This window comes from Dermacentor albipictus, chromosome 4, assembly GCF_038994185.2.
Source record: "Dermacentor albipictus isolate Rhodes 1998 colony chromosome 4, USDA_Dalb.pri_finalv2, whole genome shotgun sequence".
NCBI classification, from domain to species: Eukaryota; Metazoa; Arthropoda; class Arachnida; order Ixodida; family Ixodidae; genus Dermacentor; species Dermacentor albipictus.
Genome location: NC_091824.1, coordinates 45,278,784 through 45,291,925, shown reverse-complemented (window position 1 = coordinate 45,291,925; position 13,142 = coordinate 45,278,784). Strand labels below are relative to the sequence as shown.

Here is a 13,142-nt window from a genome sequence, read left to right as displayed (position 1 = left end):
TATTCTTTACTTTCGTAATGCAGAAATAATGCGAAAGTTATTACTAGAGAGTTGCTAGAGAGTGTATACCGCAGTGACGTCACGCGAATCGTCGCACACGCTCACGCATGCAAGCATGCGCGGGCCGCCAGCACAGCCAACGTGGAGCGAGGAAGCAGTGACGCTCACAGCCCGCTTTTCAAGCTGTCAAGCGCCGGAGCAGCCAAACAGTTTGCAAGCGAGCTCTGGCGCTGGGCTCGTGTGACCAGCTGAGATCGCGAGAAATCGCTCGCTTCCTCTTACCTTTCCCTCGGGCATAAGCTCGCGTTCCGGGAACAGAATATGGTCGACCTGACCGGAGGAGGACCCGACGGACCCATTGAACACGGCTTCAGCAATTGGGTCTTCATTCTGCCCGCAATTATTACAATTTCGCTGATCAGTAAGTATTGCCGACGGGCACCTGTTTGCTGTCACCTCGACCGATCGTCTCTCCCTGTCGTAGTAGAAGGCGGGCATCATAGTGTAAAACGAAACAGCTGGTAAAATTGCGCGCCTTTAATACTGTGTTACATCGCGATGTAGTCTGCTTCTGACAGAAGACACGGCGCGCAAACGTCAAGTGGTCGATGACCTCGCGAGAAGGTCCATGAACGCATTATATACTCCCGGAACGAAACACTTGACCAGGTCGAAGCGCCGTGAATAAACGAAAAAAAGAAAAAAAGGTGTGAAACGGCGCGCTGTTCGAATCGTACTGCTGCGCAAGTGGTGGCGACTCGGTGCTGACCCAGCTACGGGACTCGTTTTTGTGCTGTCTTCCGCTTATCGCCCTGCGAAACAGGATCGTGGCCGGTACACGTGGCCTGTCGCGTTGGCTCCGCGTGGAACCGCGTCGCCTCCGAGGGCGCAGTTGCGAGAGCGGTCGTGCAGGAGTAGCACTCGCTCACACGCACTCGGGCGGCTGAGGTTGCAGGCAGCATGGTTCTGTACGTGGCCCTGATATTCGTCCCCGTTGCCGCGATCGGTGAGTCTTTCGCTGTTAACAGGAACTTCACGCACTCGCTATTTAGTCCCGAGTATTTGAGCTTTACGAATCGATTTTTAAAAATTTATTTAGTACTAGCAGGGAAACAACCATCTGGAAAAGATTGACCACCTGGTCGTCGCGTGGTGTGGAAAATTTAGATCTATTGCGAATCCCGACGTTATTTATTACCCTGACACGAGTGGCATAACAAATCCTTGTTTTCTTTTTGCTTTAAAATATTTTTCTGGTTTCTGTTCGTACAGGGTCATGCTGACGTTCAGTGTTGCAAGTTAAAGCAGGTTCTGTAGGATGCATGTTGTTCCACTTTTGGCACAGATTTTTTGCATTTCTCGCGATGTCTGGCAGCTGATTACACAGTTTAAATTAGGGGCTAGTTTGTTTCCAACTTTATAAGCTTTCCCACAATGCCACCGTATTTGATCTGCTGTTAGTGCGACATTTTGAAGCTGTATAGTATGAATCTGTAGGTTGCTTCGAATTCCTTGCCCGTCTTTCACTGTAGCTATGAAGCTGTGACAACATTATAAAAAGCACATAACAGCCTCCCCCCCCCCAACCAATGGTGTCAGGTTATTTGAAATGCAAGTAGTTGAAATCCTAACTTTTATTACTATAAAAATTCAGGGCTTGATATTTAGTGCATGCCCAAGCATATTTTATAATTTCCACCAAGACTCGCATATAGATTGTAATCACTGACTAATCGCTGTCACATATACAGTTATGTTACATGCCGCAGTTTACAGAATCAGCACATTTACAAAAACGTTTTTTTTTTTAGCTTAGTTCACCACATTATGTGTTCTAGGCCATTAGGTACAGTCATGAGCAAAAGTCAGGAGACCACAAATGCCACAAATATTTTGTTCTTCAAAGCCTTGGCTTGCAAGCTGAAATACAGTCCACCACGTAGTACAGTCCACCACGTACGTTTGTTCGACCGACACTGCATTGAAACAATTCCATGTACCACAGATGTGCTAGAAAAAATGTAAAATTAAATTTTTTCCTGGTGCTGTGGGCTTGAGACCTTTGCACCCAACTGTACTTCAGAGCTTTCCCTACCACGGACACACAAAGTGGTCTCTGTGCAACAGTGCGACGTGTGCTTTGAAAAAATTCAATTCTGCGGCTTTATGTTCCAAAACCACAATCCGATTACGGCGCGCCGTAGTGAGGGACTCCAGATTTTGACCACTTAGAGTTCCTTAATGTGCACACAATGCATGGTACGCGGGTGTTGTTACATTTTGCCACCATCAAGTGTGCTTTGATTACAGTCGTGAATTAGTCTAGCTGTCTCATTAATGTATAAAAAATTTCCCATCATTTCAGTTCCTAACTCATCAGTGTTTGTGAGCTTTGCACTGCTATGCTAGATTTTTCAATCATCAAAAATGCGCTCTTTATATACAAAGTGATTACACATGCAACATATGAAAAGCATTGCTAACTTACACCTGACGTTTGTCTTAGTGCAGTACACAGCAAAACAATGGGCAACTACACTAAGTCATGGAACACAAACTAGCCCAGACTTGTGCGTAGCCATGCCTCAACATCGAAGCCAACTAGCCCAAGAAGCAGCTCTTCTAAATTACTTATAAATTCAGTTTTGCATCTACTGACATGCACATTGTATGGTGGCAATGACTGATTCTTTATATTTAGAAACATAAAAATAAAAATGTTTCCATGTGCACATAAGGTGCATGTCACAAGACTTGGCATTGGCATAGGTCCTAAATGCCCATGTGAACAGAATGTGACATTCGTTACCCACAAATTATTGTTTTTTAGGCATACAGGGAGCCTACACCATCTATTCGAGAATGTCAAATAAAAAATGGCATTGGGAACATTATTTCATTTCTGTAATTTTATTCCTCTAGCTAAAAAGGTTTGTCACTGTATGCATTGGCGCATCTTCTATTGTGTGTGCGGTGCCACGTCCTTGCCTCATTTGTACATTGTATGAACTAAGTTGTCATATTGCTGCCTGGTTTAGTCGAGCTGCCATTCTTTTTTTTTTTTGTAACCTCTACAATTTGTGCGCACAAAGCACTCAATTTTTACCATGCGTGGCATGAACATGCACAAGGTGTTTCTGCGACTGCTGTGTACCTGTGAAAAACGGGATTCGGGACAAAAATTTTTCTGGCCGACATTTGCACCAGTGGCGGGCATCAGAATTAGTGCCATAATTGCCAATTACATCAATAATTATTTCCCACTAGCTAAACTTAATATTAATTCATAAATTAATTCTTAGAACATTCATGGGTCAGTGCCAAAGCCGTATCCACTAAGCAGAAATCCTGAAATTAGAACCAGTTTCAATGCACCCATCTCAAAACTTAAAAAAAAAAATACTGTTTCTGCAACTTTTATTTTTGTCAGGTCATAACACGCAATTATTTTGTGAAAGACAAGGAGTATATTTCATACATGAATCTCGGAGGCAACTTCAGTTTGGAGGAGTCTATCTCTTGCTCTGCGCAAAGGGAGCAGCGAAAAATGAAACCAGGCCCCATATCTTGTAATGGATTGTCCATTGTTTTATCACACATTGCACCGAGTGGCCAGTGATAATGGCAGCACAGCGTTTTCCGAGCTAATGACAAAGGAAAAAAAAACGAACGAACATGAAACATATTGTTAGAAATGGCAAAGATGTATTGGGAAGCTCTACAATAGCTCTTATGTGGCAGCATGGTCAGTGTTGAGAGGGCACAGGTGTGCAAGAGCTTAGCTGGCGTAGTACACCTAGTGCAACATATGGGAGTATGTTTCAGATTTAGTGAAATGATTGAAAGGACTCGGTTATAGCAACAGAATTGCTTTGGATAAAGTAAAGCATTTGCAAGTACTAGGTACGTTTTGGGCAATGGCAAACCAAGTGCCAAAATATCCAAGATCTCTCGCACACAGCTTCGCTGCCCTTGATGTGCGACTTGTCTGGATTTGTATACATCTGTTAACTCTTCACGAAAGGAAAAATGGCACATCCAGCCATATGTAGCATGAAGCTACAAAGGAAACACACTTATTTCTCAGAAACAAAGCTTTGTAGCTGAAGAAAAATTGTATGACCAAACACAGTTCCACATAAAAAATATTAGAACAACTTCTTTGTTTTTTAAATATATTTATATATATTTTAAATATATTTAAAGAAAAAAAGAAATCTGAAATAATATTGCACGTGAAAGCTACTTATTAATTAGTTTGCTGAACTACCCACAACTGTAAGCTCACTCCAGCATATCAGAAATGCTACTATAGGCTTTGTGCTAAGTTTGTCGCTCTTAAATTGGAATATTCAGTTATCAAACTTGGCTTAGTATATGCACAATATGTTGGGCATTACTGGGTTAAGGTTATTGTTTATTTTTTAAGTGTGTGAAGGGGTGAGAACATAAATGACCTGTAAAAATGTGGAAGTGCCTCATATTTTACCATCAAAATTACAATTTTACATTTGGCCAGCAAGGTGCGCTATACGGTGAGAGCGCATGCAGGGTGTTGCAGTTGAATCCAGCTATGAAGGAAATCCTGAAATGTTTCTCATTGACATCAGTGTGCTACCAATATAGGTTTGTATTGAATATCTGGCATAATGAAGGTATATTTCCATGTCAGATTAAACTCCACTATAACATGCTTCCACTGTAACAATCGTTTCCACCGGTAAACGAGGGAGCTTTAAAAAAAAAAATGTCCGTCTTTCGTTTGCCTGCAGGCTTCTTCACGTACAAGCTGATCCAGAGCTTGCGGGACAAAGAGAAGAGGAAGGAAGACAAAAAGAAGCAGAAGCAGCAAAAGAAGAAGGCCAAGTGAGAGAACAGGGCCACTGCCAGACTTTCACGCACCCCCGTGCAAAGCAGGGCCCGACATATCATCACTCACGGGGGGTAGGGGGCGAACGGCAATCTTGGAAAACCAACCTCGCTTCCACTGCAGTGTCGACGATGCTTCGAAGCAGCGGCGAGGTCTGCCTCAGAGTCGACTCACGGCAATCCGGGCACCACCAAAGCCATTCTTTGTCGTTTCCTCATGTACATTCCATTGGATGAAAGCTCCCTCATTCTTACTCACTTTGAGAAAAGAAGACTCATGCCTGGCAGATGCAAACGTTGTAGGCATTTTTGAAAATCTTTTCATGTATATTTACAAGAAAAAAGAAAAGTGGGGGTAGACAAGTCTGGGTTATAAAAAAACTGTCTGAAATATTTATTGTATTTACAGAATAAAAAAAAGAAAGGACAGTTCTTGTCACAACCAACGGCTGGTATATGCACAATTCAGAGTTGTCCGTCTGTCTTGCAATCTGACATAAAAACACTGCACGCATACAGAGTTAAAAACACACATGGGACACCCTTGTTTAAATTTATGGTGGGCACCTGTTCCACATCACACAATTTACGTCGCAGCAATGGAAATTTACATAATACTAATGAAAAGCTCTAAAAGTTAAAGTTACAGCAACATATTTGTTACAACTTCATGGTTTTAAAAGGATGGTAATTCAGTTTAATAAAAGTTTACAATGCTTCTTTCTGTAAGATTAAAACTTTTAACAGACGTTATTACAATGGGCTACTGTCAACAGTACAGCCTGTAACATGATACACTCGAAGTTGCTTTACAGTCTCTGCACATAAGTTTAGTAGATTTGCTGTTTAAATAAAAAAAAGCTGTCTGGGATAAAATCAATCGCAGGGCTTGATCTTGACAGCTTCACTCTGCAACTATGTCCAGTGGCATCTCCACACCAAAGAGCTCCTCCCACGGTGTTCGAAGTGTGCTCAGAAAAGAATGCAGCGACGCCACTGTTTTTGTTGCGATAGTCCACTGCATTTCGGTGCCAGTGTCCTCGTCCAGGAATGTAAGCTTCACGCTTTTGGCATTCTTGTAGAGATGCTGAAATGAAAACGATTAAAAAACATAATCAGCGAGGAGCACACTTGCTAAACAAGATGATTTGTGAATCATGCATGTTCGCTTTCATGGTATTGACGCACACATTTTGCAATCGCAAAAATGTCAAAACGTCAATGAGCATTTGGATATGCAGTTGAACCTAAACAAACATATACAACAAGACTGCTATAAGTAATTAACCAAGGAGGGCATATTTCTCTTTCCAAAGAAGCAAATAAGATTGCTGTCAAAAAAATTTTGGCCAATTTATATAGCTTGAAACACTAAACTTTACTGACTAAGTAGGCTGCATATAAATAACAGCATGTGAAGAGATGCCGTAATTTGCATAAGCGAACAATAGCAGTGGAATAAGAAACTGGTTTGGGTCAGTTACACACGCCTCTGGAACAGGCCGTGAAACATGATAATTTGCCGTCTATGCAATACTACACAGTTATTCAAATGAAGTTGCATCCAATCTTTGTTACATGTCAATATTCTGAGAAACATTGATTATAACTATGTTCATTATATTGAGGCCTGGCCAGTTTCATCCATCTTGTAACTTGGCAAAGTTGCATTGCTAAGCTGTTGCCCTTGAACTGCTGTGTGTAGTAGTAGTATTGTGCTGTACAAGTGCAGATGTAGTTTGGACTTCAGGCATTCCACTGCAGCATGTTGGGCTTATAAGGAAGAAGAAGAGCACACAAACAAGGCCAGCCATATCGGCTATTCGATGCCTACAGTGCAACCACTGAGCCATCCGGGTCACCAGTACTCGGCACGGGACAGAGCCTAGCGACCATCTAGCGATTTCTGCTCTGTGTCGCGGGACTTCTCAGTTACGCTTGATGCTACCAGCTGAATTATGAAATACACCCTTTTACAACTGGTGAAGGTGCTGGGTCTTCAAGAACATCTCCAACTTGGAACTCTGGTGTCGGCCTCTGCCACCAGTCATGCCTGACTCTATCCAGCAGATGTCACCGACACCATCCGTGGTCTGCTCTGGCGCTCTTGACACAGAGATCCAGCGGTGTTCATCGGTATAGATGAGCATGACGTCAATGACTGGCTGTCTTTATACGAAAGGGTGAGCTTGCACAATCAATGGGAAAATACCTCCAAGTTAAATAATGTTATCTTCTACCTTGCGGGGGTGGCTCACCAGTGGTATAAAAATCAGGAAGCCGACTTTCAGTCCTGGTCAGCATTCAAGACCAGTTTCGCTGAAGTTTTCGGTCACCTCGCTGTCCGCAAGTTGCGCGCCGAGCAGCGGTTGAAAGAGGGAGTGCAGCAACTGAGTGAAACAGTCACCAGTTATACTGAAGAGGTTCTACACCAGTGCAAACGTGTGCATGGTTCTACGCCCGAAAATGAGAAGGTGAAACACACATTGAAGGGCATCACCGATGACATTTTTCATGTGTTGATCGCCAAGAGTCCGTCTGCTGTAGCTGAGCTCATAAACTTGTGCCAAAGCTACGACGAGTTGAGGAGGCAGCAAGATTTGACCAAGCGCCTCTCAGTGGCTGACGAGGCCCTTTGTGTCATGGCCATTCGCTCTGATCACTCATCCCTGCTCCCACAAATCCAAGCATTCGTGTGGGAGGAAGTTGCACGTCAGCTTTCTTTATTATCCTTCACTGAGCTGCCCCAACAATAGCCGCTGTCGCAACCGCCTCCTACACAGCTCACCCCGATGCTCCGGTGAGTTATTGAAGAGCAAGCTGCCAAGGTTCTACCTATGCAGTGTCCCTATGTCAACGCTCCACTCACATAAGCATCCATCATCGCGCAGCCTCCTCACCAGCGTCTCGTCATACATCCACAGCCGCTGCCACCCGTTCATCATCCTTTTCACCGACCTGCTCCTGCCTTTGTAAATCCTTGGCACACGCAAGACAACAGGCCCATATGTTATGCCTGCGATATATACGGGCATGTTGTATGGCTCTGCTGCCACCGCGTGCTGCACTCAAATGGCTTTGTGCAGACACCTCCCCACACCAATATGCAACCTTTACACAATGCTTATTTTAATCAGCAGTCGAGCAGGCTACCAGCCGAGTGCCTGTTACTTGCACGTCGTTCACCTTCCTCGCATCGCCGCTTGTTGTCTCTCATGCGTCGGTGCCTTTCACCCACGCAAGAAGAAAACTAAGCGCCACATTTCAGGAGGCAGGAAATGCGTTGCCATCAATATGTACAAGTCCTCCATTGTCGCCTTCAAACTATGTGGACCTTACTGTTGACGGCGTCACTACTGTTGCGCTGATTGATAGTGGAGCAGCATGTCTACTGGAGATACATGATACTGGAGATAACAGTCTCTGTACTAAATAAATGATTCTCTTGCGCTCTACGAAAAGTTACAACACCACTTTTTGGGTTTTCTCTTTGCACAGCAAGCACCCAGCCAGTCGTCCAGCCTTCAGCAGCACACATAGCAAGAGTTGTTATTCAAGGCGTTCCCCAAATTGTCGAGTTTGTGGTTCTGCCGTCCAGCTCTTATGACGTTATACTTGGTTGGCACTTTCTCTGTGTGCATTCTGAAGTCAAACTATTGCTTCTGTGTGATGTGTTCCTTGCCGGCACCACTTCTTGCCAAGCTGGTCCTGTGCGAAGACACTGCAATACTGCTGTACTTGTGTGTTGTTCTCTTTTTCTGTGGTGCTGTCTCTGAAGGCTCTGTCCTCTTCACTCCTTCGGAACTCTTCATAACCCGCAAAGATATTCCCCTCCCCTTTGCCACTCCTGATATTTCAGCTGGTCTAAGCTCCATAATTGTCTGCAATCCACTTCCTACAACACTGAAGGCTCTCTGCTGCGAAGCACTTGGCTGTGTTCAGCCCTTTGATGACATGATTATTATCGACGTGCTGGCTGCTTCGTATGCAGAGCTTACAGACTTTTGCGTGCTTTCCACTTCTGCTCCACCATCACCTGACGTGTTCACTCCTTTCATTGCCGATGACCTTACTTCAGAGCGACGCCCCCAGCGTCTTCCCCTGCTTGCCCAATGTTGTTGTTCTTTTGATGTCACCCAGCCTACTCTGGGCCGCACATCAACCGTCAGCCATCACATCGACACTGGATTCAACATGCCATTGCGGCAGCTCCTGTACCATGTCTCAGTGAAGGAGCATCAGGTTATCAGCAAGCACATTGACGACATGCTTCAGCGTGGTGTCATTCCATGGGCGTCACTGGTTGTTCTCGTCACAAAAAAATATGGTTCCATTCAGTTCTGCATTGACTATTGCTGTCTTAATAAGATAACACAAAAAGATGTGTACCCTCTACCGTGCATTGATGACGCTCTGGAGAGCTTGCAAGGTGCTGAATTCTTCCCTTCGTTGGATTTATGCCTGGGCTACAGGCAGGTCCAGATGTCAGCAGTTGATCGCCCTAAAACCGCATTCATTGCTGCAGACGGTTTCTACGAATTTTATATGATGCCATTTAGATGCCATTTAGGTGATGCCGTACAATGCACCTGCAACATTTTAACAAATGATGGACAATATCTTGCGCAGCCTAAAATGGAGCACGTGTTTATGCTACCTTGGTGACATCATTGTGTTCGCCCCCAATTTCAACACGCATCTTCTCTTCTACGCCTTCGGCAAATGTTGACGCCCTTGACCAATGCAGGCCTGCAACTTAACCTGAAAAAGTTCCAGTTTGCCGCATGATCCTAGGTCACGTCGTAGCTCAAGACGGAATCTGCCCCAACCCATCAAAACTTCAGGCTATAGCAGTTTCCAAAACCTAAGACACTTAAAGAACTCCGCACCTTCACCGGCCTCTGTTCTTACTTCAAATACTTTGTTCGCAACTTTGCCTTGATTATCTCACCTCTGACACAACTTATAAGTAGTGCCAACGACCTATCCTCCTGGTCTCCTGCATGCGACACTGCATTTGGGAATATTGTCGCAGTTGATCACCACGCTATGCCGAAACCGCTGCTCTAGCTGCAGCCGCCGCCAGTGACGTTGCATCCTTCCTGCTCCATCGTTTCATTCTTCGTCGCGGCCCACCTCAGGAACTGCTGAGCTATAGAGACCGTGCATTTTTGTCGCACGTGGTTGAAGCTAGGCTTGCTTAATGCCACGTTGTTCACCAAACCACCATGGCATACCATCCTCAAACTAATGTGCTTATGGTTCATTTCAATCGAACCCTTGGTGACATGCTCACCATGTATGTCTCATTGGATCATACAAACTGGGACATCATTCACCCGTTTAGTCACATACGCATATAATATGGCTACACGAAGTAGTACTACAGGATTTTCCCCATACTTTCTTTTCTACAGTCATGATCCTTCCCATACCATGGATACGGTTTTACGTTACAAACCAGACGCGTCAGAATGTGCTCCCATTTCAGCTGTCACCAGATATGCTGAGAAATGCCATCAGTTAGCCCGAAATCTCACCTCTGATGACCAACGACAAAAATGCAATCGTGATGGTGTCACTACCAACCCAAACTTCAATCCCACAAACTTGTCTTGTTCTCCGTGCCTTGTACCACCCCTGGACTTTCAACAAACTTCTCTCGAAGTATGACGGACCATATCGCATCGTCAAACGCACCTCTCCGGTCAACTATGACATAGAGCCGCTTAACCGGCATCCGACAGGTGCCGTCGTGGTTGGAATGCTGTTCACATTTATCACACGAAACAATACTATGACCTGCTCGTTTCCACGTTGTAAGTTGCCAGGATGGCTCCGCTCCGCTACCGGGGGTAATTGAGAGGCAGAAGAAGAGCACACGGACAAGGCCAGCCAGATCGTCTATTCGATGCCTGCAGTGCAACCACTGAGCCAGCCAGATCGCCAGTGCTTGGCATGAGAGAGAGCCACTTGGCCGTCCAGCGGTCCCTGCTCTGCATTGTCCGACTTCTCAGTTACGCTTGACGCTACCAGCTGAATTATTAAATGCACCCCTTTACACACTGCACAATGCATACTGAATGCAGGACACACTTGTGCAACAGGCACTGCCCAGTACTGAGGGCACATGTCAAGGGAATCCATTCTTTTTGGGACAACTTAGGGACATGGAACACTGCATGCAAGTCTGGTTCATGTGGTGTGTGACACATCTCAAACAGGTCGTGCCCAGAGGTGCAGCGTTAGGTCTAAAAAGAGTGAACTGAACAAGTTGGTAAGGATCCGTGCCAAAAGTGCACTGCAGAAGTGTACAATGATGTACCGTATTTACTCGCATAATGATCACACTTGTTTGTCAAAAACATTGACGCAAATTCAGGGGTACGATGATTACATGGGTTAAATTTCCCACAAAAAGAAACATTTTCTTTTTTCATCCCGCATTTGCTGCGGGATGGCAAGCAGGCGGCTGCTGCTGTCAGTGCGGGACACCAAAACAAAAATGGGGGCCGGCGGAGCAAGCTAAACGCGATTATTTTTCTTCTCGTGAGTACATTATGCGCATTGAAACAGTTTCTTACGGATCAGTAATGAGTAATATCATTAATATCGGCAAGTTTGTGAGAATAACGTAGCCATGTCCACTTTGAGGGGACAGAAACAGAGATGGGCACGCTTAGCTGCCAGTGACATAGAAACACATGGCGGGGCTTGCTGCGGAAACTGCGGCAAATGTCTTCACTGCTATCCTAATACGGCATGTTTCCGCTAAGGGTGGGCGAATATCTTAGCTGCGTTACAAGCGTCGGCATATGAATAAGGTGCACTTCTAACGTATCAGTGCAAACATGGCCACTATCGTTAGTGCTCGCGATTTGTTGCGTGCCCAAGAGTGCAGACGAGAGGAATAGAAAGGCACCCTTTAAGTTGTTGTTGTTGACCAAAACCATTATGAAGCCTACAAATAATAAAGCCAAGGCAAGTTTGGTTGTAGCTTTTTTTTCATGGAAGTGCAGAAAGTGATGGAAGGAATGAAATGGGGCATCTGCTTAAGAATGTTGGGTGCGTGCAGACCGCTTGGTATGTCTTCAAGAATCGTTCGCATAGCATTTGACAGATGGTAAGCGCAGTCATCATTAGCTAGACTTGGCACACCACATATCGCTGCGACAAGTTCAGGGTGCGATCATTACACAGGAAAGAAAAGAAATTGAATTTTGACGACAAAATTTAGGGTTGCGATCATATGCGAGTAAATACAGTAAATAATTGTGCTGGGAATGCCACTCGTGCACCTCGCATCATGAAGGACACTATGAACACTGGCATGCACCTTGGCAAGTGTCACAAGCACCTCAAGGTGGCTTATTCTCTTCATAAAGAGGACAAGCCGAATTAGCCTGTGAAGTGGAGGGACCAGCTTAGTTGTTTGCACTGCAGTTCCGCTGCACTCGCACTGTCATCACATCACACAGGTATAACATTTCCACACCAGTCAGTCTTTATGACTATATCATTTTGTCATACCGCGTGTGATGGTCAAAAGCAGTACCATCAAAACGAAATGATACCAACAAGAAATCTATGTAAACTCCTAGCAAACACAAGTCTATTTCAGCTAAGCTGTATAAGGACCCAGAGTGATAGCTCAGCGACTTTGGTATTTTGCTTGTGTACGAGTTCACAGGTTCAGTCCTCGGCTGCGGCAGATGCACTTCGATGGAGGCAAAATGCAAAAATGCCCATGTAGGTAGGTACCTTCGTTATATCCAATATATAACAACTCCAGGTGGTCAAAGTTAATCCAGAGCCTTTCATCATGGTGTCACTCATAACTTACAGCGCAGTCTTGGGATGTAAAACCCAACAATTCATTTAACAGCTGTATACAGGAACCTCCCTCAGTGAATTGCAGTGAGTTAGCGAGTGAAATAAAGGTCTACACAGTTCTCCTTCAGAGCATTCAGCTTAACAGGCAAGGTGACTGTTTGGGCTAGTTGGTGATCCACTATAGTGAGTAAAAGCTTAGCCCAGTCTGTCTCAAAGAAGGCTTGTTTTCACTTTAGCACTACTCTACAACATGTTGTAGCATGCTGCAAAATCAACTCTGTGGACCCACATTCACAGAATCATGTTACAGCAGAAAGCTGGCCTAGTTGTTTGCTTGAATTCTGTGACATGTTTACAGCGCTAGAAATTGAACACAACATGGAATAGACAACAGCACTCAGCGGCCGTCCAGGCTGTTTCATGTTGCATTCAATTTTTGA

The 13,142-nt window shown here is 44.7% G+C and overlaps 1 protein-coding gene and 1 long non-coding RNA gene across 4 annotated transcripts in view; one reads left to right on the top strand and one right to left on the bottom strand.

The window, feature by feature from the left end:
- The first annotated feature begins 82 nt into the window (after nucleotides 1-82).
- LOC139059065 (uncharacterized) lies at nucleotides 83-5,311 on the top strand. Its single transcript, XR_011513860.1, has 2 exons — nucleotides 83-421; nucleotides 4,773-5,311. It is a non-coding gene; the product is annotated as an uncharacterized lncRNA (long non-coding RNA).
- The window catches only part of LOC135907176 (serine/threonine-protein kinase 11-interacting protein), a 105,463-nt gene continuing 97,554 nt past the window's right edge, over nucleotides 5,234-13,142 (bottom strand). For all 3 annotated transcript variants that reach the window (XM_070536909.1, XM_070536908.1, XM_070536910.1), the window contains one exon: nucleotides 5,234-5,956. In XM_070536909.1, coding sequence (XP_070393010.1) covers nucleotides 5,774-5,956 — 183 coding nt within the window. In that variant the 3' untranslated portion in view covers nucleotides 5,234-5,773. The remainder of the gene's footprint in view (nucleotides 5,957-13,142) is intronic.